At 47.6% G+C, this 26,237-nt stretch overlaps 1 protein-coding gene across 3 annotated transcripts; it reads left to right on the forward strand.

Moving 5' to 3' along the window:
* The first annotated feature begins 679 nt into the window (after positions 1 to 679).
* Positions 680 to 23,508, forward strand: LOC146870160 (uncharacterized). Of its 3 annotated transcripts, none has more exons than XR_014959138.1 (7): positions 680 to 717; positions 13,221 to 13,482; positions 14,578 to 14,682; positions 16,872 to 17,133; positions 18,229 to 18,333; positions 20,523 to 20,783; positions 21,879 to 23,508. XR_014959138.1 is itself a non-coding variant. In XM_085599648.1 (7 exons), exons 2-6 carry the CDS (start codon positions 13,438 to 13,440, stop codon positions 20,548 to 20,550), a joined length of 414 nt encoding a protein of 137 aa, XP_085455774.1. In that variant the 5' UTR covers positions 680 to 717; positions 13,221 to 13,437; the 3' UTR covers positions 20,551 to 20,783; positions 21,879 to 23,508. The 3 variants fall into 3 exon arrangements, 1 of the variants encoding a protein (XP_085455774.1); XR_014959144.1 differs by having other exon boundaries at positions 13,221 to 13,351; XM_085599648.1 differs by having other exon boundaries at positions 16,872 to 17,002.
* Positions 23,509 to 26,237: the final 2,729 nt, after the last annotated feature.

The following is a 26,237-nucleotide window of genomic DNA, read 5'->3' on the forward strand; positions in this document are numbered from 1 at the left end:
GTGGGGGAACTTTTTATAGCCAAGGTGTTCTTAATAATGATCGCTAAGCCACCTCCCCTCTTATCCTGTCTATCATTTCTGATTATTACAAAACCTTGAGGGATGGCTGAGGACAGTTCAAGATCAGAGGTGATGTCTGCCCAAGGTTCGGTAATGAAAGCCATTTCTATTTTGTGTACTGTCAACAACTCTGCAAATTCTGTATTATGTTTAATCCAAGAGCAAGTGTTCATGAGCAAACCTAAGACCGACTTGGGTAAGAGTGTTTGCCGGCGTGAGTCCTGTTTTACGGTAGGACAACCTATTGTTTTTGAGAAGAGAAAGTTTGCATCGCAATGTAGACATAACTTGGGCACCTTAAGTGGGTCAAGCTGCTGGCAAGGAGGCTTTGTATTAGATATGTTTAGACTCAGAAGAATTTTTTTGGAGTATGTCAATCTGGCCCCCGTTTTTAGTGGGAGACGGACAGGGTTTGTGGCCCTGGGCCCGATCCAGGCACGGACTGGTGCAGACGGGCTTGGGCGGCGCCAGCTGCGTGCATCCGCTGTGCATCCGGTCCAGCATCCTGCTTATATAGCAGTGAAGCGGGAAACTGGCTCGCAGGCAACTACCTGCCCCCTTTGAACCGGAAGTCTACCAAAGTGTTTCCAGATCACCTCACCCTCCACTACAAACAGCAGCAGCCGCGGTGGAACAGGGCTTAGAGCGGATCACTGGGTAAGTGTGCTAATGTGATCTACAGATAAGAGGACATAAAAACAGGATGTTTTTATAAAAAAAGGATAAAAGTGTTTTTAAAAGAGGATTTTTTAAACAGGATTAAGAATGTCTTTAAGAGAAGAAACAGGAGCTGCCAAACGAAGTGAGAAGTGCTTCGAGCAGTGAAATTCAATTAGAATGCAAAATTTTAAAATGCCAGGTAGCGCGATGGTCAAGAGCTGAACTATATATATTTATCTCAGCAGACTGTGCAGCTCTTCATTGCTATCTCGGGTTCGCTTTTCACTCACCCCCTGCTCACATGCATTGCTGCCGAACCGCTAGGGAATTGAGGGGCTCGGCACACATGCGTCCCTGCTTCTCTGCCTACTGCTCAAAGATATTTGTAGTTCTCCTTTTTTCTCCTTATTAGAGACTGCTGCTCACTTGCATGTCGCTGCCAATTTTTTTATTATAGTTTTTTTATTTTTATGTTGGTTACTACTGCGAATAGTTCTCTATATGGGAGTTGTTCTGTATGTCGCACAAGACAGCGCATGCCCAGCAATGACGCTTAGGAGCGGAGCTTATGGGCAAACGTTCAGGCCACTGTGATATCCTGCACTGCTTACCTGGAGTGTACGCTAATTTGTGGTTCTTTATTTTTTTCCATTGTTGCGCAGCCTGATGGACCTACATGTAATGTGATACCTGTACAGTATTGAATAAAAACTTTAAAAATAAATAAATTAATAAATCTGCATGGTAACAGTATACGTGGTAATGGTTAAAATAATGTAAGTCTACGTGTGTTTGAGGTAAAGACATGTGTGGTAAAGAAGTGCATGGTAATGGTATATGCGTGGTAAAGATTGTGTGGTAAAGGCTTGCACGGTAAAGGCATGCGTTGTAATGTCATACAACCTAATCCCCCCCCCCATTTCACTGGCAGTACTGTGAAGGTTCTGTGTTCAAAATTGTGTCAGTAATGCTGGGGCAGGGGGAATGTGAATCTTTGAGACAAGAAGTGTTCTTCCTCGTTTTCAACTTGTTCTGTGTCAAATTTCACTTTTTATGCTGCACACCCTATTGAGGTTTTCCTGTGGGTTATTCTGTAGTGCACGATCCAACAGAGAAAGATAACTTCTCATGAACTTTTGGCGACTTATTTTATTAACCTTAAGCTGAACTGCTTTGCGTCTTATGAAAGAGCTGGTAGCAGAATAATAGCAAAAATTATTCTCAGTGGCCCATCCTCATGCTTCCTTCCCTACCCCTGTACTTTCTGTGATTGAGGTGCTTAATAATGCCTCTTGCACACACACAGGTTTCTTATCATTGGCTTGGGAAATAGTACATTCTAACACAATCTTAAAATCAGTCCATTAAAACTTACTGACTTTTAATGACTTTTTTATGCATAATTATTGGGACCTAGTGCCCCCAACTTCTCATGTCTCCTTAGATATTATTCCAAGGCAATGCTCTAATTAGAATTTGTATCATACCTGCTTATTATACAAGGGGGAGGTTTCAGGTGTACAGAAATATTTATCTGGGTCCTTCAAGTACATCTAAGGGGCAGATTCCGATTCCGGCCTTAAAACGTACCTACCGACACGGACCGGGAACGGAGACCGACCGTCACGGACCGGCGCCGTACGACCAGCGCAGTACGATGCTGTGCGTTTCAATTACAAACCACACGCACGGAACACGAGCCGCACAACTGAACCGTACGCAAATCAGTGATTCGCCCGTAAAATGACCGGGAATCGTACCGACCGACACGCATCAGGAATTGACGTGACCAAAACGTACCCGCGATGCACGAGCCGCGCAGTACGATGCATTACGTGTGAATTGAGGGCGACTTGCATGGACCACGATCATGAAAACTGAGACGCACAGCAAATAGCACCCTGCCCCCCAAGAAGAATCCAAAGTTCACAGATAGTGAGTCATGATTGACGAAATACTCAGGGTAGAGCCACAGTTGTTTGGCACATTGGTCCAACAGACCCCCATGTCACAGAAAACCAAGATGTGGGAGAGGATTGTCGACAAGGTCAACGCACAAGCACCTTGTTTGCGCACAAAGGACGATATACAGAACAGGTATTAGGATGTGCGCAGCAGGGTCAAGCAGCTCATCAACAGGGAACACACCCTGAGCAGGCAGACTGGCGGTGGCTCTCCTGCCAAACCAACGCACTTCAGGTCCTGGGAGGAGAAGGTGCGGGCCATCCTACCACCGGAGAGCATACATGGATTAACAGGAATACCAGAGCCTGGTGAGTACACAACCAATTTACTCAAAATTGTGTGGCAACACACATATAGCACTGTCAAGGGGACTGTGAAACCAGTTACCACCAGCAAAGTCATAGCAACGGAAAGGCAACTATCCTGTAATGTGTATCTCAGTTACACAAACACAATACCTGCCATCCCACAGTAATACGGAACTACGACCTAACATGTACAAACCTAAAGACTAATACTGCAAGGCAATACCATAAATAACCAACAAACACTGTCATCGATTTTGCCACCACTGTCACACCACCTCACAGGAAAGCTGAGTCAAAATGAAGGAAGGTTTGGCTGCTAAAAGCTCACACTGAACCCTGCTCACCTCACAGGTAATGCAAAAGTACTGCCAAAATGGCTGACACTAGGCCCTGCTGTGGGGAGACAATTGCAAAAATAACAGTTGATGGACAGACTGCAGAACAATGTCATACATTCACCCCAGTACAGAGATCTTGGCCTAAATCCATCGTTTTTTTGCTCACCATGCCATTCCAGGTTGAACCCAGCTATATGCAAATCAGTCTTGACCCTGTGCCTCATGGGAACAGTCCAGCCCGAACTGCCAAGCCAGGTCCTCCCTGGACAGGAAACAAGCATCCTAGGACCGGTTTCGGGGTTTCACCCCTCTTCAGCCAGGATAGCTTGAGTCCAGTGGCATGGAGAGCACGGTACTCACGTCTGAGCATACCCGTCCCACTCGGGGTGACAATTGCAAAAATAACAGTTGATAGACAGAATGCAGAACAATGTCATACATTCACCCCAGTACAGAGATCTGGGCCTAAATCCATCGTTTTTTTGCTCACCATGCCATTCCAGGTTGAACCCAGCTATATGCAAATCAGTCTTGACCCTGTGCCTCATGGAAACAGTCCAGCCCGAACTGCCAAGCCAGGTCCTCCCTGGACAGGAAACAAGCATCCTAAGACCGGTTTCGGGGTTTCACCCCTCTTCAGCCAGGATAGCTTGAGTCCAGTGGCATGGAGAGCACGGGACTCACGTCTGAGCATACCCGTCCCACTCGGGGTGACAATTGCAAAAATAACAGTTGATGGACAGAATGCAGAACAATGTCATACATTCACCCCAGTACAGAGATCTGGGCCTAAATCCATCGTTTTTTTGCTCACCATGCCATTCCAGGTTGAACCCAGCTATATGCAAATCAGTCTTGACCCTGTGCCTCATGGGAACAGTCCAGCCCGAACTGCCAAGGCAGGTCCTCCCTGGACAGGAAACAAGCATCCTAGGACCGGTTTCGGGGTTTCACCCCTCTTCAGCCAGGATAGCTTGAGTCCAGTGGCATGGAGAGCACAGAACTCATTCATTCATTTCATTCATTTAAATCTTTATTTCGACGCATTTGTGTCATAAAAGAGCAATAGAAACATTTGTTATCTTACATTTTGACATTTGCTAGCACAAAAAAAAAATAAGAAAAGCAGTAAATAAAAGGTCAAATAAGCTAACCTATTCGTGTATATCCATAGCATCCGTGTATACAATATCTAATTTCATAATCTTTGTCAAACACATTTTACCCGGGCGGAAAATTTACAAAGTTAAAAATACAATTTAACAATAAATATAATTTAAAAACTATTAAATCAGTAACCGCTAGGACATTTTTTATATAAAAAGAATTCTTAAAAATTCGTATGAAATTCATAAAAAGCAACAACCACATATACCTAGTTGGAAAATAAAGCAGCAATTACATGTTTTAATATCATGGTCTTTTTGAGAATATCAAATAATGTATCGCCTCGATTTATCTTTTTCTTTAAAAATGTAGACCCAACTTTATTCTAATAAAATTAGCAGCGAGAAGAAACCTACTAACTCCAAAAACTATCACCTGGCTGGTGTCAGTTTTTAAAATTCTGCCAGCCTCCTTGTATGATCTAGAGCCTATTTTATGGCAGAGTGGTGCTATCCACTTTTTCCTTGGTATTACATAGCTGGAGCAGAATAGAAGTATGTGTAAATCATCTTCCTTAGTACCATGAGTACATGAGATACAGAGATCACTTCCTGATTTCGCCCAGCTTTTTTCAAAGGCCTTAGTTCTAAGGGTACCATATCTAAATTTTAGGTACAAGGTTTTTGATAAAGGCGGATGGATCTCGTCTAAAAATGGTTCAAAAGATGCGACATCCTTAAACAATAGGAACTTTTCAGTTAGCGGTCCATGAATTCTTGCATATACTAATTCGTTGCTCACGTATGACCAGAAAGATGATTTAACAATTTTCTTGGAGCACGAATTCAAAGCCTCAGGATCATTCCAAAAATGGGCCAATCCAATTGTACCTAACCAAATTCTTACATGCTTGAACCAATAAACTTTGTTACAATTGTCAAGATCCATGACTTCTTTCAGGCCGTTCTTGTAATTGAGTAGTTCTGGGGTCGTCCACAATCTAACCCACAGCAATAATGGTCTCAATATTGCGTGTTGATCTGTTCGTTTCAGGTTTAGATCCAAGAGAAGTGGTGTTAAAGGGGTATTTGTAGGTATTTTTATCAGCCCCCTAAGAAACTTGTTCTCAAGGTTTTCAAATGTATGTCTACATACAGGACCCCATAATTCCGCCCCATATAATACTGCTGATTGGACTTTATACTTGAAAATCTCTATCGCAGGGGTCACTGCCTTATTCAAGCATTCTTTGTGTCTCTTAAGAATTGGTAAACAGTTTTGTTTGAAGATGATCTTATTCCTTTCTAGCTGCGGTCTCCAAGCTAAGGAAGAGTCTATAGAGACACCTAAATATATAAAATTCTGCACATAATCAAGCTTCTGGCCATTTAACATTAAATTTTTCTTGAAGTTCCTATGTGGGCTCAGTGCCATGTATTTCGTTTTTTTTGTATTAATTTCTAGGCCCTTCAAGGAACAATACGACTGGAATCTATTTAACAAATTTTGAAGGCCCCGTGGTGTTTGGGAAATGAGAATGGTGTCATCTGCAAACAAAAGGGAAGAAACCCGTTCACCCCCTAGTCTTGGAGCGTCGTTATCACTACACTCCATATAAGATGGTATATCGTTAACAAACAGGGAGAATAGGGTTGGCGCCAGTACACACCCCTGGCGTACTCCTCTTTTTATGGGGATAGCTTTTGTGAGTTCCCCAGTAGGACCCCACCTCACCTTTGCATAGTTGTCCATATGTAGTCCAATAACCAATTTTAGTAGACCTAGCGGGATCCCCTGGGATTTCAAAGATTCCCATAAAAGGTCTCGCGGTATAAGGTCAAATGCGGCCCGTAAATCTACGAATGCCACATACAAATGACCTTTACGAATAACGACGTATTTCCAATACAAACAACAGAGCCTTAGGACTTGGTCAATGGTTCCTGTTTTTACTCTGAAACCTGCCTGATATTTCGTTAAAATTTGTTCTTCTTCCAACCAGGTATTTATGCGGTTTAGTATATGCCTAGCATACATTTTTTGGGTAATATCTAAAAGACTTATGGGACGATAGTTAGCAGGATTGCTTCTATCGCCCTTTTTAAAAATAGTAATAATTTCCGCCCCGTTCCATGTGTCCGGAATTGTCTCCCCAGCAGCAACAATGTTGCACAGATGATTAAGGTAGGGAACCCAGACATCTAGTTCATGCTTGAACAGATCACCTGGTACTTTGTCCAGCCCAGGAGCTTTCCCATATTTGACAGAGTTGATAGCTATTTTTGTTTCCACCAAATCAAAAACTATATGTGTAGATTCAACCTCTGTAAGCAACACAGCATGATCTTCCTGCACTGCATTAGCAGTCCCTTGGGCGGCGTACAGGTTCGTAAAATGGTCTATCCAGGTTGCTTCATTAAGATAAACTTCTCTCGAACCTTTCTCTCTTTGATTACCCTTAGCCACTGTTTCCCAAAATAGCTTTTGGTCCTTCATTTTAGCTGCCATCAGCAAACCGGACCATAATTCCTCATCCCATGAACGCTTTGCATTGGTCAGCACCTTATTATATAATTTCCTATTTTCTTTAATTACCATAGTATTTTTACTTTTGACCGAATCTATCAAAGCTGATTTTGCTGTTCGGCATTCTTTGTTGAACCATGGTTTACCTGTAGGCTGCAGCTTCACAGCACCCATTCTTTTTTTTGGTCTTCTAGTCATGAGTTCTAATAGTTCATTAAAGAACTCTTTATGTAATTTAAGAAATAAACCGGGTTCGCTTTCGGAGGGATTATAGATGTCAAATACATTAGTAAGGCAATTATAAATATTTGCCACTAAATCTTCTTGTCCCAGTATGTATGCCCATTTAACGGACCGACGATTATTACTTAATATAACATTCTCTGGGACAGGTTGGTGTCCTCCCTCATCTACTTCCTGACCCAGTATTAAGCTCTTTGCAAAGCTGACTTCCAAGGAATGGTGATCACTATCAAATCTATCTTTGACCATCAAGTCTTTTGTATATGGCCACAAGTCCATGGAAATAATAACATAATCAATTAAACTTTGGCAATTACGTCTCGTGAAAGTGGGTACCTTGGGACTGTCAGAAGGAAAACGCCCGTTACATGCCCTCAGTCCATGGCTTACCAGTACCCTTGTAATTTGGAAAGCTAGGGTAGAACCTGCAACTGTCCCATTACTAGATAAGGATGGTATGCCATTAGCACTATCTTCATCCTCATACAATTTATTCATTCCGGCAATGGGTTCAAAGTTGCAGTTCATATCCCCACATATTATCGTGCTTGCTTCCGGGTCCAACGTATCCAGTATTGATTCTAATTTGTCAATACATGGTGACTCCTTATATGATGGGCATGGTCGATTATATATATTAAAAAGATGGATCATCCGATTATCAATGGTAACCATTTTTAGACCGAGTATATCTAAGGAATCGGTTCTTAATTGCTGTATGGCTAAATTAATGGACACACTAACCCATATTATTAGCCCTCCTGATGGACGCCCTCTTACTGATGGAACTGCTTCCAACTGATACGTTCTATATCCAACCCTATGCCTAGCTGTCGTAGCCCATGTTTCTTGTAGAACGCATATTTCAAAGGAGTTTATATAAAGGTTCCATTCGGGGTCACTTGTTTTTGAACCCACTCCTGCAACGTTCCATGAAACAATCCTGGCCATAGAAGGGCCTTGATTTGAGCTGCAGCTAGCAGCCGATGAAGATTTACCTAATCTTCTCGGTATGTCTGATCTATTGCTATTAGGATCGTTTGCCTCTTGATGCTTTGTTTGTTCCACTTTGAGTGTGGGTTCAGGAGCTTCCAAGGGTTTTTTTTTAGATATAGTGTTTCCTCCCTGTATACCAGTTGATAGTAATTGAAATGAACCATTTGAATAATCAGGCGTCCTAAGGGGACTTATTAAAGCCACGGGTGAATTTACGGGTAAAACAAATGTACAGAGTGTGGATTTGTGTCCTTCCCCATGTACTTGGAGTCAATCAATGCCCTCCAGTCCACTAAACCTATTGTAACAAGAAATTAAAGGTTGAGTGTACTGTGGGCCCATCCATTCTCTGTGATACTGAGAGTTGGCATGTTGGGGCCTCCCTGCCCTACGTTGTATTAAAGTCCAGCCATCATCCCCCTCCCTTCCCCATCTTTTAGGATATGTGTTCCCGAAAAATTCACACCCAATTCCACCCCTATCTGGATTTGAGTCCCTTAACCAGCTCCATGCATTATCTTGGTGTTCCATTGGTGGATAAAAATAAGCCAGGGGTCTTGCTACAATCAGTGAACCATTATTCCTTGGGACTCCCGAACAGATATGTCCTACTGACCGAGGGTCCTCAAATGATACAATCACACAGTCCCCTTGTATTTTTTTCCTATTATGGCCTACCCAGGGGACCCTCTCTACCATTAAGATATTGCTTCTTATTGTTGGTGGTAGTGGATGATTGTTATTCAGCCAATGTGACACTTTGTTTTTGAGCGCCACATAAGGTTCTAAGACTGATGAGCCTAATTCCGGAACCCCAGTTAGAATAACTACATAATCACATGCTTCAGGAGGTAAATTAATATTCCTGCGCTTTTCTGTGTGCGTGATGACGTTATTGTTTGTAGAGATACTACAAGGAGTCAACTTTTTAGCTGTTTCACATGACGTTATGGACTTTGCACTATTTTCATCTACGTCAATAATGATAGGATTGTTGATAGAGACCTTTAGGGCTGTATTCCTTTCCTTTTCTATGTCATTGTCAAGTATTTTTGGTACCTGTGCATTGATAATAGGGGCTGGAACCTGAGTTACCTTTTTTTGATTGCTAGTATATTCATCTTTTTTCTCTTTCCTCAGTTCTATAAGTTGTTTTTCTATCCCGATTAGTCTTTCTTCTATAGGAATGAGCAAGGTCTTGAGTATTTTTGACAAGGTCAATATAAGGGAATCTTCGTTCCCTATGTTTATGCCTATACTTTCAGCTGATAGATTAACAGATAAAATGTCAGCTAAGGAGTTATCTAAAAAGCTGTCATCTACAATATTCATGGGTAGTGTCTTAGGGGCAACTCCTCCTTTCCCCGGTTCTTGGCCCTTGCCTTCCCTTGACCCTCTTGCATTAGATATATTATTTTCTTTGCACTTTCCTGACTTAGAAGCCTTAATAGATTTAGTAGCGGGATATTTTTTATTTAATCGTCTACTTGTTATTTTTTTGGGAATTGCTCCCTCCCTTATCCCTTTTCTTGAGATATTATTGTTTGCTGTCTGGTTTTCTGTCTGAGGGGCTAGCGAGATGCTTTCTATAATAGCCAAACCCTGTGGATCAGGAGTATTACAATCTTGAGTATCGGAGAGTGCCATTGTAATACCGTGAACCTCTGCATTAATATGCCGTGTGTTAGAATTGGTAGTAATATTCTCAAGGGTTCGCGTTGGGGTGCGAGCTGTAGCAATATGGCCCATTGATGACCTTTTTGCTTGGGCAAGATCTTGGGAGACCCTCCTTTCCATAAGGACAATACCCTGATCTATCAGTGTATTTGTACGAACTATAAAATCATCTAAGGTTCCAGTTAATTTGGAACTACCTGACATAGCTTTACTACTTCTGGTTTCACGTGACATTTTATCAATATGGTCTAGGTAGCTACGCACAAATGGATAACGACGAATTTTTTTATACTTGTTTAACTAATTACCATAGCATTTATAATAGTTAGTCAATAAAATTCCTATTACGGCAATGGATGGGGGATAATAACATCTATTGTGTATGTAAAATTAACCCACATATACATATAACACTATTGCCTAACTGTCCGAATAATAATAATAAGTATTAACAATGGTGTGCTTACAATGTCCTGAAGTTTATCCGACGAAACGACCAACGTCCCTGGCCCAGTCCAGTCTCCTCAGGCCTCTGAGGGCCTAAGAGGGCCCGCCCTTTGCCCGGGCTTAGCCCGGCTGCGCCCGCGCGCGTCCCGCGTCACGGGGGTGGTCCGAGAATAAATGCGCCTCCAGGCGCTGGCGTGGATGGTGCTGGCGGGCTTCCGGCGCGAAGGAGCTTGGGGGATGTAGTTGTCTCCTCCTCCCCTCCCCTCTGCACACTGCGGCCGCTCCTGAAATCAGCTGTGGCGGCGGCGGCAGGGAGGATTCGCGTTCCCTCGATCAGGTAGGCAGCCTGAAAGTGTCTTTCTGAGCACGGGACTCACGTCTGAGCATACCCATCCCACTCGGGGTGACAATTGCAAAAATAACTGCTGTGGGGAGCACAAGGCCCTGCTGGGCCTTGGGTTCTAACTGACAACAGGACACCAATGCCAGACAGCCTGAAAGGTGACTACTACTCCCTGCAATGGAAGCATGCTGCATGGTGGGATGTCTGGACTGGGGGAGGAGGATTGCCAGCTCTGACTACAACTGCCAGCAGGCACTTGCACCCCCCCCTCCCCCTTAACACAAACTACACCCAGACCACCTGGTCTAATACATTCCCTCAGAATCAATTTAAATATCCCACAACGATTTACCACACTGGGTTCTGCTGTGTGGAGGACATGGGCTTGTCGGGACTTGAGTGCAAGCAAACACCAGGACACCACTGCCTGCCAACCTGTCAGCACAGGCACACCACCACATAGGGAAAAAGATTCACAGGAAGGAAGCTGAGATATTGTGGTAAGGTGGGTGGAGCCAAAAGCATGATGGGAGTTGTAGTCACAGCCACCAGTCCCCCACCCACATGTCCCTGCAAGCTCACACTGAACCATGCTCACCTCACAGGGAGTGTAAAAGTACTGCTAAGATGGCTGACACTAGGCCCTGCTGTGTGGAGCACAAGGCCCTGCTGGGCCTTGGGCTCCAACTGACAACAGGACACCAATGCCAGACAGCCTGAAAGGTGAATACTACTCCCTGCAATGGAAGCATGCTGCATTGTGGGATGTCTGGACTGGAGGAGGAGGACTGCAGCTCTGACTACATCTACCAGCAGCCCCTGTCACACACACCCCTCCCACCAACACCAAAATACACACCTGGGATTATGTTCCACAAGAGAGTCAGTGAAAAGTCTCTACAAAGAACCCTGACAATGTGCTCTGCTGTGGTGAGCACAAGGCCCGCTTTGAAATTGTGCACAAACAAACAACTGAATACCACTGTCAGTCATCTTGCCATTGCTGTCTCAATCACGCACATGGAAGCAGAGTCACAGGAAGGAAGCATAGGTATCGAGGGAAGAAGGGTGGAGCCAAAAGCACGATGGGAGTTGCAGTCACAGCCACCAGTCTCCCACCCACATGTCCCTGCAAGCTCACACTGAACCATGCTCACCTCACAGGAAATGCAAAATTACTGCCAAGATGGCTGACACTAGGCCCTGCTGTGGGGAGCACAAGGCCCTGCTGGGACTTGGGATCAAACTGACAACAGGACGCCAATGCCTGACTGCCTGAACGTAAATTGTGACTCCTTGCAATGGAAGCATGACACATGGGGGATTAGCTGGCCTCTGTGGGTGAAGGGGGTCCTGCAATGACTCCAAATGCCATCAATGCCGCCTCAAAGCACACCTTCTCAGCCAGAACAAAGTGCACCCTTGGGACCAGTCACTCCAAAAGTAAATGCCTTGGCAAGATGGCTGACACATGGTCATGATGTATGAATTGGCTGCAAGTCACACCTATGCACTGGCCAACTCAAACACATCTACACTCACAGCCATTGGAACTGTAGGCATCCTTCCACTCTCTGGAGATGCAGTGTCCCTGTGGTGTCCCCTGACCTGGCTGTGAAGGTGTGTCTCGTAGATGACAATTGGGGAGATGTAGACATAGTACATAGCAAGAAGCACACTCAATGTCACCTATACATCATTGGCAGTGAACACCTGACAGTGACTAGAATGGACACACACATATAGCTGACACTGTAGCATGGTGTCATTCACAAAATGTGCAGTTGTGAGCTGCATCATTCATACAAAACATCATTCACTGTCATGGACACCCCAAACACAATGACTAACCTGGACTGCATCTGAGGGGGCATGCAACTCACAGCAGCTGAACTGTGACACACACACCTCTGCCCATCACTGTCATGAGCACTGAAGAGCAAGAGAGCTTCTGTGCCCAATCCCTCTCACTATGGAGGAATTTGACAAGATAGAAGGCGTTAGCACATACAAAACTCAGCACCAACTTCATTAGCTATGCTAACACCATGACTTGTATGAAAAGAGATGTGAACTAGGAACACAGACAACAAATTAGTATCTCACATTGGATATCAAGCATACCGTACTGCAACCATGTTGCACAGACACACCAATGTAACGCACAGAGGAAAGAAAAGAATCACACAACACATGCCCCAAGCTCGCCACATACCCCAAGTGTAATTGTACGTATGTCATTGTTAAGGCACAAATGTGGACAGGGATAATACAGCTGTGTCAGGCATGTGATGGAACTTGAGTGGCAATGGGCATCTACAGACAATTGATCAATACATGAGCTGGTCATGCACGCAGCTTGACGTGCACATCGAAATGCTCCAGGTTGCCATTAAAAAGTGCTTCAACAATATCAACCTCTGTCTGTCACTACTTGAGGCAATGCAATGTACAGCCTCTCATAATGATTCTTAGTGGCAAATGTCATGTGTGTGAAACTTTGATGTCGGTAGAAACATAACATGCATTGTGTGTCTCCTCCAACCACAGGGGATGCTGGGGACACAGCAGGACCTGAAGAAGAGTCCCAGTCCCATACTCTGGTGGACCCTGAGCTCCCCGGTGTGGATCACTCTCCGTCCTCTTCGGACGACGACCTTGACCGACCTGGCACCTCTGGTGTGAGTCATTGTGAAGTCCCAGCAGCAGTAACATCAGCACCCCTTGGCAACCACTCCTGCCACATCTGACACCAGACCGAGTACCCATGCTGACACGGACAGGCCCCGGCCACAGAACAACAACGGAACAGGTACACAGGGCACCCTGGAAGCAAGGGACAAGACTACCGGTGCAAACACTCAAGGGGGCCCAGTGTTGCCTGTGCTGGCCACGACAGGTCCTGCCCACGTGGGTCGGGGCGGTGGGAGGGTGGGCAGCCAGAGGACACGGCCTGCAGAGGGGGCTGGACTGCATTATGAGCCATACCTGGAACGCATCATAGATGTGTATCAGGAAAGCACTGAAGGGTTTGGACAGGTTATGGGGATCCTCAAGGAACTCAAAGAACAGCAGGCTGGCCACCAAGTCCACTTGGGCTCCCACACGTCCCGGTGGAGTCCAAGTGGGACAAATTGGATAAACTAACAGCGGTGCATAGGGACATACTGACATGCCACTGCCAGATCAGCACCAACATGACCACACCTCCCTGTGCGCCCACAACATCTGATGCCACAACATCCGCAACAGCCACAGGGAGGGAGGAGGACTCTGGCGGAGAGTCCTCAGCACAGCGCAATTGAGACACTGATTTTAATGATTGTGACATACTGCAGACTGTTTAATTTTGGATGCACTGCCCCTGAGACTGAAGCCAGTGATGGCTGCTTAGCCATACTGGGCCGTAGCATGGTATCCCACTTGCTGATGTGTATACCGCAGTAATGTCAGTTGTACAGCATGCACTCTATTGTGGCATTGACCATCAAGACATGGGCACCTCATGGTGTCTTGTGAATGAAGCATATCCATTTCACTGACAATGATTTTGGCCATCCCTTATCCTGACACATGTACTGAGTCAGTGGCAGGAGATGGGATGTGTGTGTACTGGCAGATTTCAATCACGATTTCTGCAGTTCGGAGACATGTCTCTGTGGTGCATGTGCCCACATATGAGAAGTGGCATACTACATGCACCAGACAGACGGGACCATAGAGGGGCAGGATATGAGGGGCATGGTTGACTGGCAGACTGAGAGGTGTCATTTTCAAGAAATGTCTGCATTTTTTGCAATATCTGCCACTTGATGCAAAGGCGTTCTCTGTGATGTGCTGTACTGACTGTGATGTGTCAGGTGAAACAGGTGACTGATGTGGATCTGTTTATCCCGATTGATTGCAGATACATCAACGGCTACTGGAGGAGACAGCTCCACGGACCAAGAGGAGCCACAGAGCCAGACTGGGTCTGCTTCAGAGGAGTTGGAGGGACCCAGTGGCACAGAGGGTGAGCTGTGTGGAGGACATGGGCTTGTCGGGACTTGAGTGCAAACAAACACCAGGACACCACTGCCTGCCAACCTGTCAGCACAGGCACACCACCACATAGGGAAAAAGATTCACAGGAAGGAAGCTGAGATATTGTGGTAAGGTGGGTGGAGCCAAAAGCATGATGGGAGTTGCAGTCACAGCCACCAGTCCCCCACCCACATGTCCCTGCAAGCTCACACTGAACCATGCTCACCTCACAGGGAGTGTAAAAGTACTGCTAAGATGACTGACACTAGGCCCTGCTGTGTGGAGCACAAGGCCCTGCTGGGCCTTGGGCTCAAACTGACAACAGGACACCAATGCCAGACAGCCTGAAAGGTGAATACTACTCCCTGCAATGGAAGCATGCTGCATTGTTGGATGTCTGGACTGGAGGAGGAGGACTGCAGCTCTGACTACATCTACCAGCAGCCCCTGTCACACACACCCCTCCCACCAACACCAAAATACACACCTGGGATTATGCTCCACAAGAGAGTCAGTGAAAAGTCTCTACAAAGAACCCTGACAATGTGCTCTGCTGTGGTGAGCACAAGGCCCGCTTTGAAATTGTGCACAAACAAACAACTGAATACCACTGTCAGTCATCTTGCCATTGCTGTCTCAATCACGCACATGGAAGCAGAGTCACAGGAAGGAAGCATAGGTATCGAGGGAAGAAGGGTGGAGCCAAAAGCACGATGGGAGTTGCAGTCACAGCCACCAGTCTCCCACCCACATGTCCCTGCAAGCTCACACTGAACCATGCTCACCTCACAGGAAATGCAAAAGTACTGCCAAGATGGCTGACACTAGGCCCTGCTGTGGGGAGCACAAGGCCCTGCTGGGACTTGGGATCAAACTGACAACAGGACGCCAATGCCTGACTGCCTGAACGTAAATTGTGACTCCTTGCAATGGAAGCATGACACATGGGGGATTAGCTGGCCTCTGTGGGTGAAGGGGGTCCTGCAATGACTCCAAATGCCATCAATGCCGCCTCAAAGCACACCTTCTCAGCCAGAACAAAGTGCACCCTTGGGACCAGTCACTCCAAAAGTAAATGCCTTGGCAAGATGGCTGACACATGGTCATGATGTATGAATTGGCTGCAAGTCACACCTATGCACTGGCCAACTCAAACACATCTACACTCACAGCCATTGGAACTGTAGGCATCCTTCCACTCTCTGGAGATGCAGTGTCCCTGTGGTGTCCCCTGACCTGGCTGTGAAGGTGTGTCTCGTAGATGACAATTGGGGAGATGTAGACATAGTACATAGCAACAAGCACACTCAATGTCACCTATACATCATTGGCAGTGAACACCTGACAGTGACTAGAATGGACACACACATATAGCTGACACTGTAGCATGGTGTCATTCACAAAATGTGCAGTTGTGAGCTGCATCATTCATACAAAACATCATTCACTGTCATGGACACCCCAAACACAATGACTAACCTGGACTGCATCTGAGGGGGCATGCAACTCACAGCAGCTGAACTGTAACACACACACCTCTGCCCATCACTGTCATGAGCACTGAAGAGCAAGAGAGCTTCTGTGCCCAATCCCTCTCACTATGGAGGAATTTGACAAGATAGAAGGCGTTAGCACATACAAAACTCAGCACCAACTTCATTAGCTATGCTAACACCATGACTTGTATGAAAAGAGATGTGAACTAGGAACACAGACAACAAATTAGTATCTCACATTGGATATCAAGCATACCGTACTGCAACCATGTTGCACAGACACACCAATGTAACGCACAGAGGAAAGAAAAGAATCACACAACACATGCCCCAAGCTCGCCACATACCCCAAGTGTAATTGTACGTATGTCATTGTTAAGGCACAAATGTGGACAGGGATAATACAGCTGTGTCAGGCATGTGATGGAACTTGAGTGGCAATGGGCATCTACAGACAATTGATCAATACATGAGCTGGTCATGCACGCAGCTTGACGTGCACATCGAAATGCTCCAGGTTGCCATTAAAAAGTGCTTCAACAATATCAACCTCTGTCTGTCACTACTTGAGGCAATGCAATGTACAGCCTCTCATAATGATTCTTAGTGGCAAATGTCATGTGTGTGAAACTTTGATGTCGGTAGAAACATAACATGCATTGTGTGTCTCCTCCAACCACAGGGGATGCTGGGGACACAGCAGGACCTGAAGAAGAGTCCCAGTCCCATACTCTGGTGGACCCTGAGCTCCCCGGTGTGGATCACTCTCCGTCCTCTTCGGACGACGACCTTGACCGACCTGGCACCTCTGGTGTGAGTCATTGTGAAGTCCCAGCAGCAGTAACATCAGCACCCCTTGGCAACCACTCCTGCCACATCTGACACCAGACCGAGTACCCATGCTGACACGGACAGGCCCCGGCCACAGAACAACAACGGAACAGGTACACAGGGCACCCTGGAAGCAAGGGACAAGACTACCGGTGCAAACACTCAAGGGGGCCCAGTGTTGCCTGTGCTGGCCACGACAGGTCCTGCCCACGTGGATCGGGGCGGTGGGAGGGTGGGCAGCCAGAGGACACGGCCTGCAGAGGGGGCTGGACTGCATTATGAGCCATACCTGGAACGCATCATAGATGTGTATCAGGAAAGCACTGAAGGGTTTGGACAGGTTATGGGGATCCTCAAGGAACTCAAAGAACAGCAGGCTGGCCACCAAGTCCACTTGGACTCCCACACGTCCCGGTGGAGTCCAAGTGGGACAAATTGGATAAACTAACAGCGGTGCATAGGGACATACTGACATGCCACTGCCAGATCAGCACCAACATGACCACACCTCCCTGTGCGCCCACAACATCTGATGCCACAACATCCGCAACAGCCACAGGGAGGGAGGAGGACTCTGGCGGAGAGTCCTCAGCACAGCGCAATTGAGACACTGATTTTAATGATTGTGACATACTGCAGACTGTTTAATTTTGGATGCACTGCCCCTGAGACTGAAGCCAGTGATGGCTGCTTAGCCATACTGGGCCGTAGCATGGTATCCCACTTGCTGATGTGTATACCGCAGTAATGTCAGTTGTACAGCATGCACTCTATTGTGGCATTGACCATCAAGACATGGGCACCTCATGGTGTCTTGTGAATGAAGCATATCCATTTCACTGACAATGATTTTGGCCATCCCTTATCCTGACACATGTACTGAGTCAGTGGCAGGAGATGGGATGTGTGTGTACTGGCAGATTTCAATCACGATTTCTGCAGTTCGGAGACATGTCTCTGTGGTGCATGTGCCCACATATGAGAAGTGGCATACTACATGCACCAGACAGACGGGACCATAGAGGGGCAGGATATGAGGGGCATGGTTGACTGGCAGACTGAGAGGTGTCATTTTCAAGAAATGTCTGCATTTTTTGCAATATCTGCCACTTGATGCAAAGGCGTTCTCTGTGATGTGCTGTACTGACTGTGATGTGTCAGGTGAAACAGGTGACTGATGTGGATCTGTTTATCCCGATTGATTGCAGATACATCAACGGCTACTGGAGGAGACAGCTCCACGGACCAAGAGGAGCCACAGAGCCAGACTGGGTCTGCTTCAGAGGAGTTGGAGGGACCCAGTGGCACAGAGGGTGAGCTGTGTGGAGGACATGGGCTTGTCGGGACTTGAGTGCAAACAAACACCAGGACACCACTGCCTGCCAACCTGTCAGCACAGGCACACCACCACATAGGGAAAAAGATTCACAGGAAGGAAGCTGAGATATTGTGGTAAGGTGGGTTGAGCCAAAAGCATGATGGGAGTTGCAGTCACAGCCACCAGTCCCCCACCCACATGTCCCTGCAAGCTCACACTGAACCATGCTCACCTCACAGGGAGTGTAAAAGTACTGCTAAGATGACTGACACTAGGCCCTGCTGTGTGGAGCACAAGGCCCTGCTGGGCCTTGGGCTCCAACTGACAACAGGACACCAATGCCAGACAGCCTGAAAGGTGAATACTACTCCCTGCAATGGAAGCATGCTGCATTGTTGGATGTCTGGACTGGAGGAGGAGGACTGCAGCTCTGACTACATCTACCAGCAGCCCCTGTCACACACACCCCTCCCACCAACACCAAAATACACACCTGGGATTATGCTCCACAAGAGAGTCAGTGAAAAGTCTCTACAAAGAACCCTGACAATGTGCTCTTCTGTGGTGAGCACAAGGCCCGCTTTGAAATTGTGCACAAACAAACAACTGAATACCACTGTCAGTCATCTTGCCATTGCTGCCTCAATCACGCACATGGAAGCAGAGTCACAGGAAGGAAGCATAGGTATCGAGGGAAGAAGGGTGGAGCCAAAAGCACGATGGGAGTTGCAGTCACAGCCACCAGTCTCCCACCCACATGTCCCTGCAAGCTCACACTGAACCATGCTCACCTCACAGGGAGTGCAAAAGTACTGCCAAGATGGCTGACACTAGGCCCTGCTGTGGGGAGCACAAGGCCCTGCTGGGACTTGGGATCAAACTGACAACAGGACGCCAATGCCTGACTGCCTGAACGTAAATTGTGACTCCTTGCAATGGAAGCATGACACATGGGGGATTAGCTGGCCTCTGTGGGTGAAGGGGGTCCTGCAATGACTCCAAATGCCATCAATGCCGCCTCAAAGCACACCTTCTCAGCCAGAACAAAGTGCACCCTTGGGACCAGTCACTCCAAAAGTAAATGCCTTGGCAAGATGGCTGACACATGGTCATGATGTATGAATTGGCTGCAAGTCACACCTATGCACTGGCCAACTCAAACACATCTACACTCACAGCCATTGGAACTGTAGGCATCCTTCCACTCTCTGGAGATGCAGTGTCCCTGTGGTGTCCCCTGACCTGGCTGTGAAGGTGTGTCTCGTAGATGACAATTGGGGAGATGTAGACATAGTACATAGCAACAAGCACACTCAATGTCACCTATACATCATTGGCAGTGAACACCTGACAGTGACTAGAATGGACACACACATATAGCTGACACTGTAGCATGGTGTCATTCACAAAATGTGCAGTTGTGAGCTGCATCATTCATACAACACATCATTCACTGTCATGGACACCCCAAACACAATGACTAACCTGGACTGCACCTGAGGGGGCTTGCAACTCACAGCAGCTGAACTGTAACACACACACCTCTGCCCATCACTGTCATGAGCACTGAAGAGCAAGAGAGCTTCTGTGCCCAATCCCTCTCACTATGGAGGAATTTGACAAGATAGAAGGCGTTAGCACATACAAAACTCAGCACCAACTTCATTAGCTATGCTAACACCATGACTTGTATGAAAAGAGATGTGAACTAGGAACACAGACAACAAATTAGTATCTCACATTGGATATCAAGCATACCGTACTGCAACCATGTTGCACAGACACACCAATCTGACGCACAGAGGAAAGAAAAGAATCACACAACACATGCCCCAAGCTCGCCACATACCCCAAGTGTAATTGTACGTATGTCATTGTAAAGGCACAAATGTGGACAGGGATAATACAGCTGTGTCAGGCATGTGATGGAACTTGAGTGGCAATGGGCATCTACAGACAATTGATCAATACATGAGCTTGTCATGCACGCAGCTTGACGTGCACATCGAAATGCTCCAGGTTGCCATTAAAAAGTGCTTCAACAATATCAACCTCTGTCTGTCACTACTTAAGGCAATGCAATGTACAGCCTCTCATAATGATTCTCAGTGGCAAATGTCATGTATGTGAAACTTTGATGTCGGTAGAAACATAACATGCATTGTGTGTCTCCTCCAACCACAGGGGATGCTGGGGACACAGCAGGACCTGAAGAAGAGTCCCAGTCCCATACTCTGGTGGACCCTGAGCTCCCCGGTGTGGATCACTCTCCGTCCTCTTCGGACGACGACCTTGACCGACCTGGCACCTCTAATGTGAGTCATTGTGAAGCCCCAGCAGCAGTAACATCAGCACCCCCGGCAACCACTCCTGCCACATCTGACACCAGACAGAGTACCGATGCTGACACGGACAGGCCCCGGCCACAGAACAACAACGGAACAGGTACACAGGGCACCCTGGAAGCAAGGGACAAGACTACCGGCGCAAACACTCAAGGGGGCCCAGTGTTGCCTGTGCTGGCCACGACAGGTCCTGCCCGCGTGGGTCGGGGTGGTGGGAGGGTGGGCAGCCAGAGGACACGGCCTGCAGAGGGGGCTGGACTGCATTATGAGCCACACCTGGAACGCATCATAGATGTGTATCAGGAAAGCACTGAAGGGTTTGGACAGGTTATGGGGATCCTCAAGGAACTCAAAGAACAGCAGGCTGGCCACCAAGTCCACTTGGACTCCCACACGTCCCGGTGGAGTCCAAGTGGGACAAATTGGATAAACTAACAGCGGTGCATAGGGACATACTGACATGCCACTGCCAGATCAGCACCGACATGACCACACCTCCCTGTGCGCCCACAACATCTGATGCCACAACATCCGCAACAACCACAGGGAGGGAGGAGGACTCTGGCGGAGAGTCCTCAGCACAGCGCAATTGAGACACTGATTTTAATGATTGTGACACAGTGCAGACTGTTTAATTTTGGATGCACTGCCCCTGAGACTGAAGCCAGTGATGGCTGCTTAGCCATACTGGGCCGTAGCATGGTATCCCACTTGCTGATGTGTATACCGCAGTAATGTCAGTTGTACAGCATGCACTCTATTGTGGCATTGACCATCAAGACATGGGCACTTCATGGTGTCTTGTGAATGAAGCATATCCATTTCACTGACAATGATTTTGGCCATCCCTTATCCTGACACATGTACTGAGTCAGTGGCAGGAGATGGGATGTGTGTGTACTGGCAGATTTCAATCACGATTTCTGCAGTTCTGAGACATGTCTCTGTGGTGCATGTGCCCACATATGAGAAGTGGCATACTACATGCACCAGACAGATGGGACCATGGAGGGGCAGGATATGAGGGGCATGGTTGACTGGCAGACTGAGAGGTGTCATTTTCAAGAAATGTCTGCATTTTTTGCAATATCTGCCACTTGATGCAAAGGCGTTCTCTGTGATGTGCTGTACTGACTGTGATGTGTCAGGTGAAACAGGTGACTGATGTGGATCTGTTTATCCCGATTGATTGCAGATACATCAACGGCTACTGGAGGAGACAGCTCCACGGACCAAGAGGAGCCGCAGAGCCAGACTGGGTCTGCTTCAGAGGAGTTGGAGGGACCCAGTGGCACAGAGGGTGAGCGGAGCCACACGGAGGAGACCTCAGCTACGACCACCTCAGCTGAGGAACACAGCATCTCCAATAAGGACTCCCTTGTGGAGGTGGGTGTCAGCAGACCACAGACAACACTTAGCTAGTCTGTCCCTGCCACCACCACCATCTCCCCCCATCTGCTCCCATCCCAGATGTCTGTGGAGCCCCCTTGTGAGGGAACATGTCTCCTTTGGTCCAGGCACCGCACCCCCTGCCCCTGTCTCCCCTGCTGCCCTGAGTGTGGAGTCTGAGGACTTACTGAAGACGCTCCATGTAGGGCAGACAGTGATGCTGAGTGTACTCCATTCCCACACCACTCTGTTGACTCAACTGGTGTTCTTCATGGAGGGCATCTCATCCAACATGTCTGCCCTACATCGGACCATTCAGTCCATGGCCTCCACACAGACAGCAGCAGTGTCCCTCCTCCAACAGTCCACCACCCCTCCTTCCTCTGCCACATCCACAGTCCCCACTACCCTACCTGTCCAACGCACACACACACACTGGCACCAGCATGCACCACAACAGACCCAAGCAGTACACAGCCACGCAAGTCAAAATCAAAAGCCACAGGTACGCACACTCCGGGGACTGATGGCACACACACAGGGGATGGGTCAGAGATGCACAAACAGGCATCCACAAGCACTCCGCAGACCTCAGATGCCTCTCCCTCTAGAAGCACATTCTCTGCCTCACCAGCAACCCCCCCTTCATCTGTGACCTTGGCCTCTTCCCCACCGACCCATCTGCTCCGACGCACAGGGGAAGAGGAAGTCACCATGCACAGGGGGGAATTCCCCTGCCACACAGACACCCTCCCCCAGGCACACGGACACTGAGGCCCCCATCCGCAAGTCCCCCCGGAGCAGGAAGAGCAAGACTCCCCCATCCCACCGCTCAAAGTCACAGTCTCTGTCCTACAGCCCCAAGGCCACCACTCCACAGGTCCCCCCGCCACACCCTGCCCCTGGTTCCCCCACACACCGATACCACATCTCCAAAATGCTTAGGCCCTCCCCCACCACATGCACTTCCACCCCTCCCCTCACACGCTCAGCCTGTTCCTGCCACTGATGTGGAGACCGTGTCCCCCCCTATGTCCTGCCCACCTCACCTGAGCACCATGACACTCCTTTGGAGTTTGGCACTGCAGTGGAGATCCAGTCCCAAACATCTGACCTGCCCACTGCAGTGGTACCGGTAACAACCCCGTCTGATTTGAGCCCTGCAGTGATGACAGCACCCACCCCATTGGAATTTGGCCCTGCCGTGGTGACTGCACCCACTGTGTCAGACACCTTCACTGCAGTTGCCAGTGACACTCCTGCACCCACCAGCCCTCCCCTGCCCCATTCTGCTGTCCCCTGATCCTGTCCCTGCGGTGCCTGGCCTGCCACTCTGTATGCCCCTACAAGGGGAGATGTCCCCTGCACATAGCAGTGCAGGCAAGCAATGGGTGACAACTTGTCACATCTCACCCTGGGAGGACTCCTGATATGGACTGGCCATTGGCCTTTTGACATTGTGACTAAACGGTTTAAAAGAGTTATGTGCCCAATAAAGTCAATTGTTGTTATCCAGTGTTGTTGCATCAAATGTACATGAAGTTGATGATGGGTGTCATAAGGTATAACAGACTGATTTGTTGATGTGATGTACTCCATGTGTTCCATGGAATATGTGAACTTTTCTGATATGTATCCATGACATCCTTAGCTGCAATTTCAGGCTGTAATGATGTCAAAATGTTGTGACCAGGATTATCTCTTTGGGTTTGCTACATCACATCTTTTGCATACACTGTTGCACATAGGTTGTGCTTACATTTGGGCACATAGTAAGATTCCCTGACTCGAACCATCTCCACTGGACAGGCATGTTTGTGCATCCATGTTACACAAGTCATCTGTGTCATCAGTCCAAGTTGCTAAACATGTGTATTGCATATGTGCAGATGACTGAAGGAAGTCTCCCGTACACAGGCTTTTCTTGTTTTGTAATTGTTGGATCACTGGCAAGTGTTGTGCTGGCATGACAGAAGCCTGCACCGACAACGTTTGGCACAGCTAACCTTCCCCAGGAGTGGAGTCCTGTCATGGCATTGTGTCATTCCGTGACATTGCCTGGGCACATGGTGTGTTTTGTGTGAGCATGTCTGTGTGTGTTCACTTCCCTTTTCTGGATGCAGACTGTGTTCCAGACAGATGTTCCTTTATTGTGGACTTGCTGACTTAGCCTGTGTTCATCTGACTTATTTGCCCTGCCTTTTCTGGGATGTAGGTGCATGAGAAACTACTGGTCATTAGGGTGTCATCCCTGGCAGTTTTCGTTGTAAATTCCAGGGATGTTGGCCAATGTACGTGGGACACATTCTGGATATCCATTGGCACTTATGTGTTAACAACATCATGTTGTTTTCCCTATGTGGTATCTGACAGTGAGAGGCTCACTTGTATGTGTGTGTGACTACTCCCTATCATCAGGGTAATTGCTGCAATGTTGGAAGGTGTCGACATTTGTTCGTTGTGGCTCTCCTTTGGTTCAACATTGGTGTAGGTGTGTGGTAGGAGTCCAAATGAATTGTGTAGTTTTCACGTTATGCCGATGTGCCGCATGCTGTGCAGTGTGGCAGACGTTCACAGGTGTTGTTGTGAGCCCATGTGTGAGGATTTGTGGGTACCTTAGATCCCCCCACCCCGGATTGTCATGTGTGCATGAGCACGATCACCTGTCCCTGTGTGCCTGGCTGATGCACATTGTTGCAGATCAAGGTGTGTGGTGTTGATGGTGGCCAAATGGGAGTTGTTTCATGTCTAGGCCTCTACCTACTTTTTGCCCATTGTTTGCAGGCCATGACCAGTGATTTGTGTTCATGGAGGTGTTATGTGAGTTTGTTGTTCAGGACACATGACCCAGGACGCACATCTGACTGTGCTACGCTGTATGGTGAAAACCTAGCTTTCTCATCACAGTGGGATTGGTGTACAGGCTAATGTCACCACAAATTTGGGTACTTGAGGGTAGTGCTGTGTTGGTTCTGTTTCTTGCTGTGTTAGTTACTGTTCCACCCAGCTTGTGTCACATGAATCCTTTGTGATCCCACTCACCTGACAATGCCTGCTTGCCCAAAAGATGTGCCCAGTTACTGAGTTACTTTTGTATGGCACTGTGTAGACATGTTTGTCATTGTAGTTCAGCCCACCGTCATGTGTTGTGTACTAGTCTGGGGACACTGAGACACACACACGTGTTGTGTATGATATGCAGTGTGTTGCTGCCTGTCTGTGTTTGTGCATCTGCGCCTCTGCATTGGTATGACGTTAGCGTTCCATTGGGGGGATGTTGTTTGGAGGTTTGTCCCTAGTGTCCATGCATCTTGTAGCTCATCATCCTACACATTGTTCATGTTTGGTATGTCCCATTGCTGCCATGGTATGTGACTTTGTCACATAACATCAACAGTCTTCCCAGGATTCCGCAGTTTGTGTGTCTGTTCGTCAAGATATGTGTGTATGCATCATGATGCTCACTTTTCACATAGTCTAATTGGACACTGTTGGCACTATCAGGGGTCATGGCCAATGCTTGTCTGCACATGGCAGAGGGAGGTCTTGTGATACACAGCATTCTTTGCTTCTCAAATCTATGTTTGCATGTGACACAACCACCACATTGCCACTACATTGGTTGTGGTGTTGGGTCCAGTAGTCACAATTGCTGGTCTGGTGATGCTGCTATTGTTATATCCACACTCACCTTTTGGTCACTGTAGTGATGGGGGTTTTAGACCCCTTTACCACAATGATCCTACAATGCTGGATTTTTGGACCCCACACTCACCTTTTGCTCACTGTAGTGATGTGGGGTTTAGACCCCATTACCACAATGATCCTAGAAAGCATGTTTTTGTAACCCCACAACAACCTTTTGTGCAGACATCTGATGGGAGTCACATTGTATGTTCACTGTCAGGATCTGTGTTGTGGGCATTTTGCCCACACATACATATAATCTTGCCAAGATGTTAGGGGGTGGTTTGCTTGGTCAACCTATGGGTGGGGATGGTAGTGGTGCAGGGCATCCAGCTCCCTATGAGTGGGGAGGGTAGTGGTGCCAGGCATACAGCCCCCTATGAGTTGTGGGTAGTGGTGCAGTGAATCGAGCCCCCTATGAGTGGGGAGGGTAGTGGTGCAGGGCATACAGCCCCCTATGAGTGGGGAGGGTAGTGGT

The sequence above is a fragment of the Triturus cristatus genome, chromosome 1_1 (genome assembly GCF_964204655.1).
Source record: "Triturus cristatus chromosome 1_1, aTriCri1.1, whole genome shotgun sequence".
NCBI lineage: Eukaryota > Metazoa > Chordata > Amphibia > Caudata > Salamandridae > Triturus > Triturus cristatus.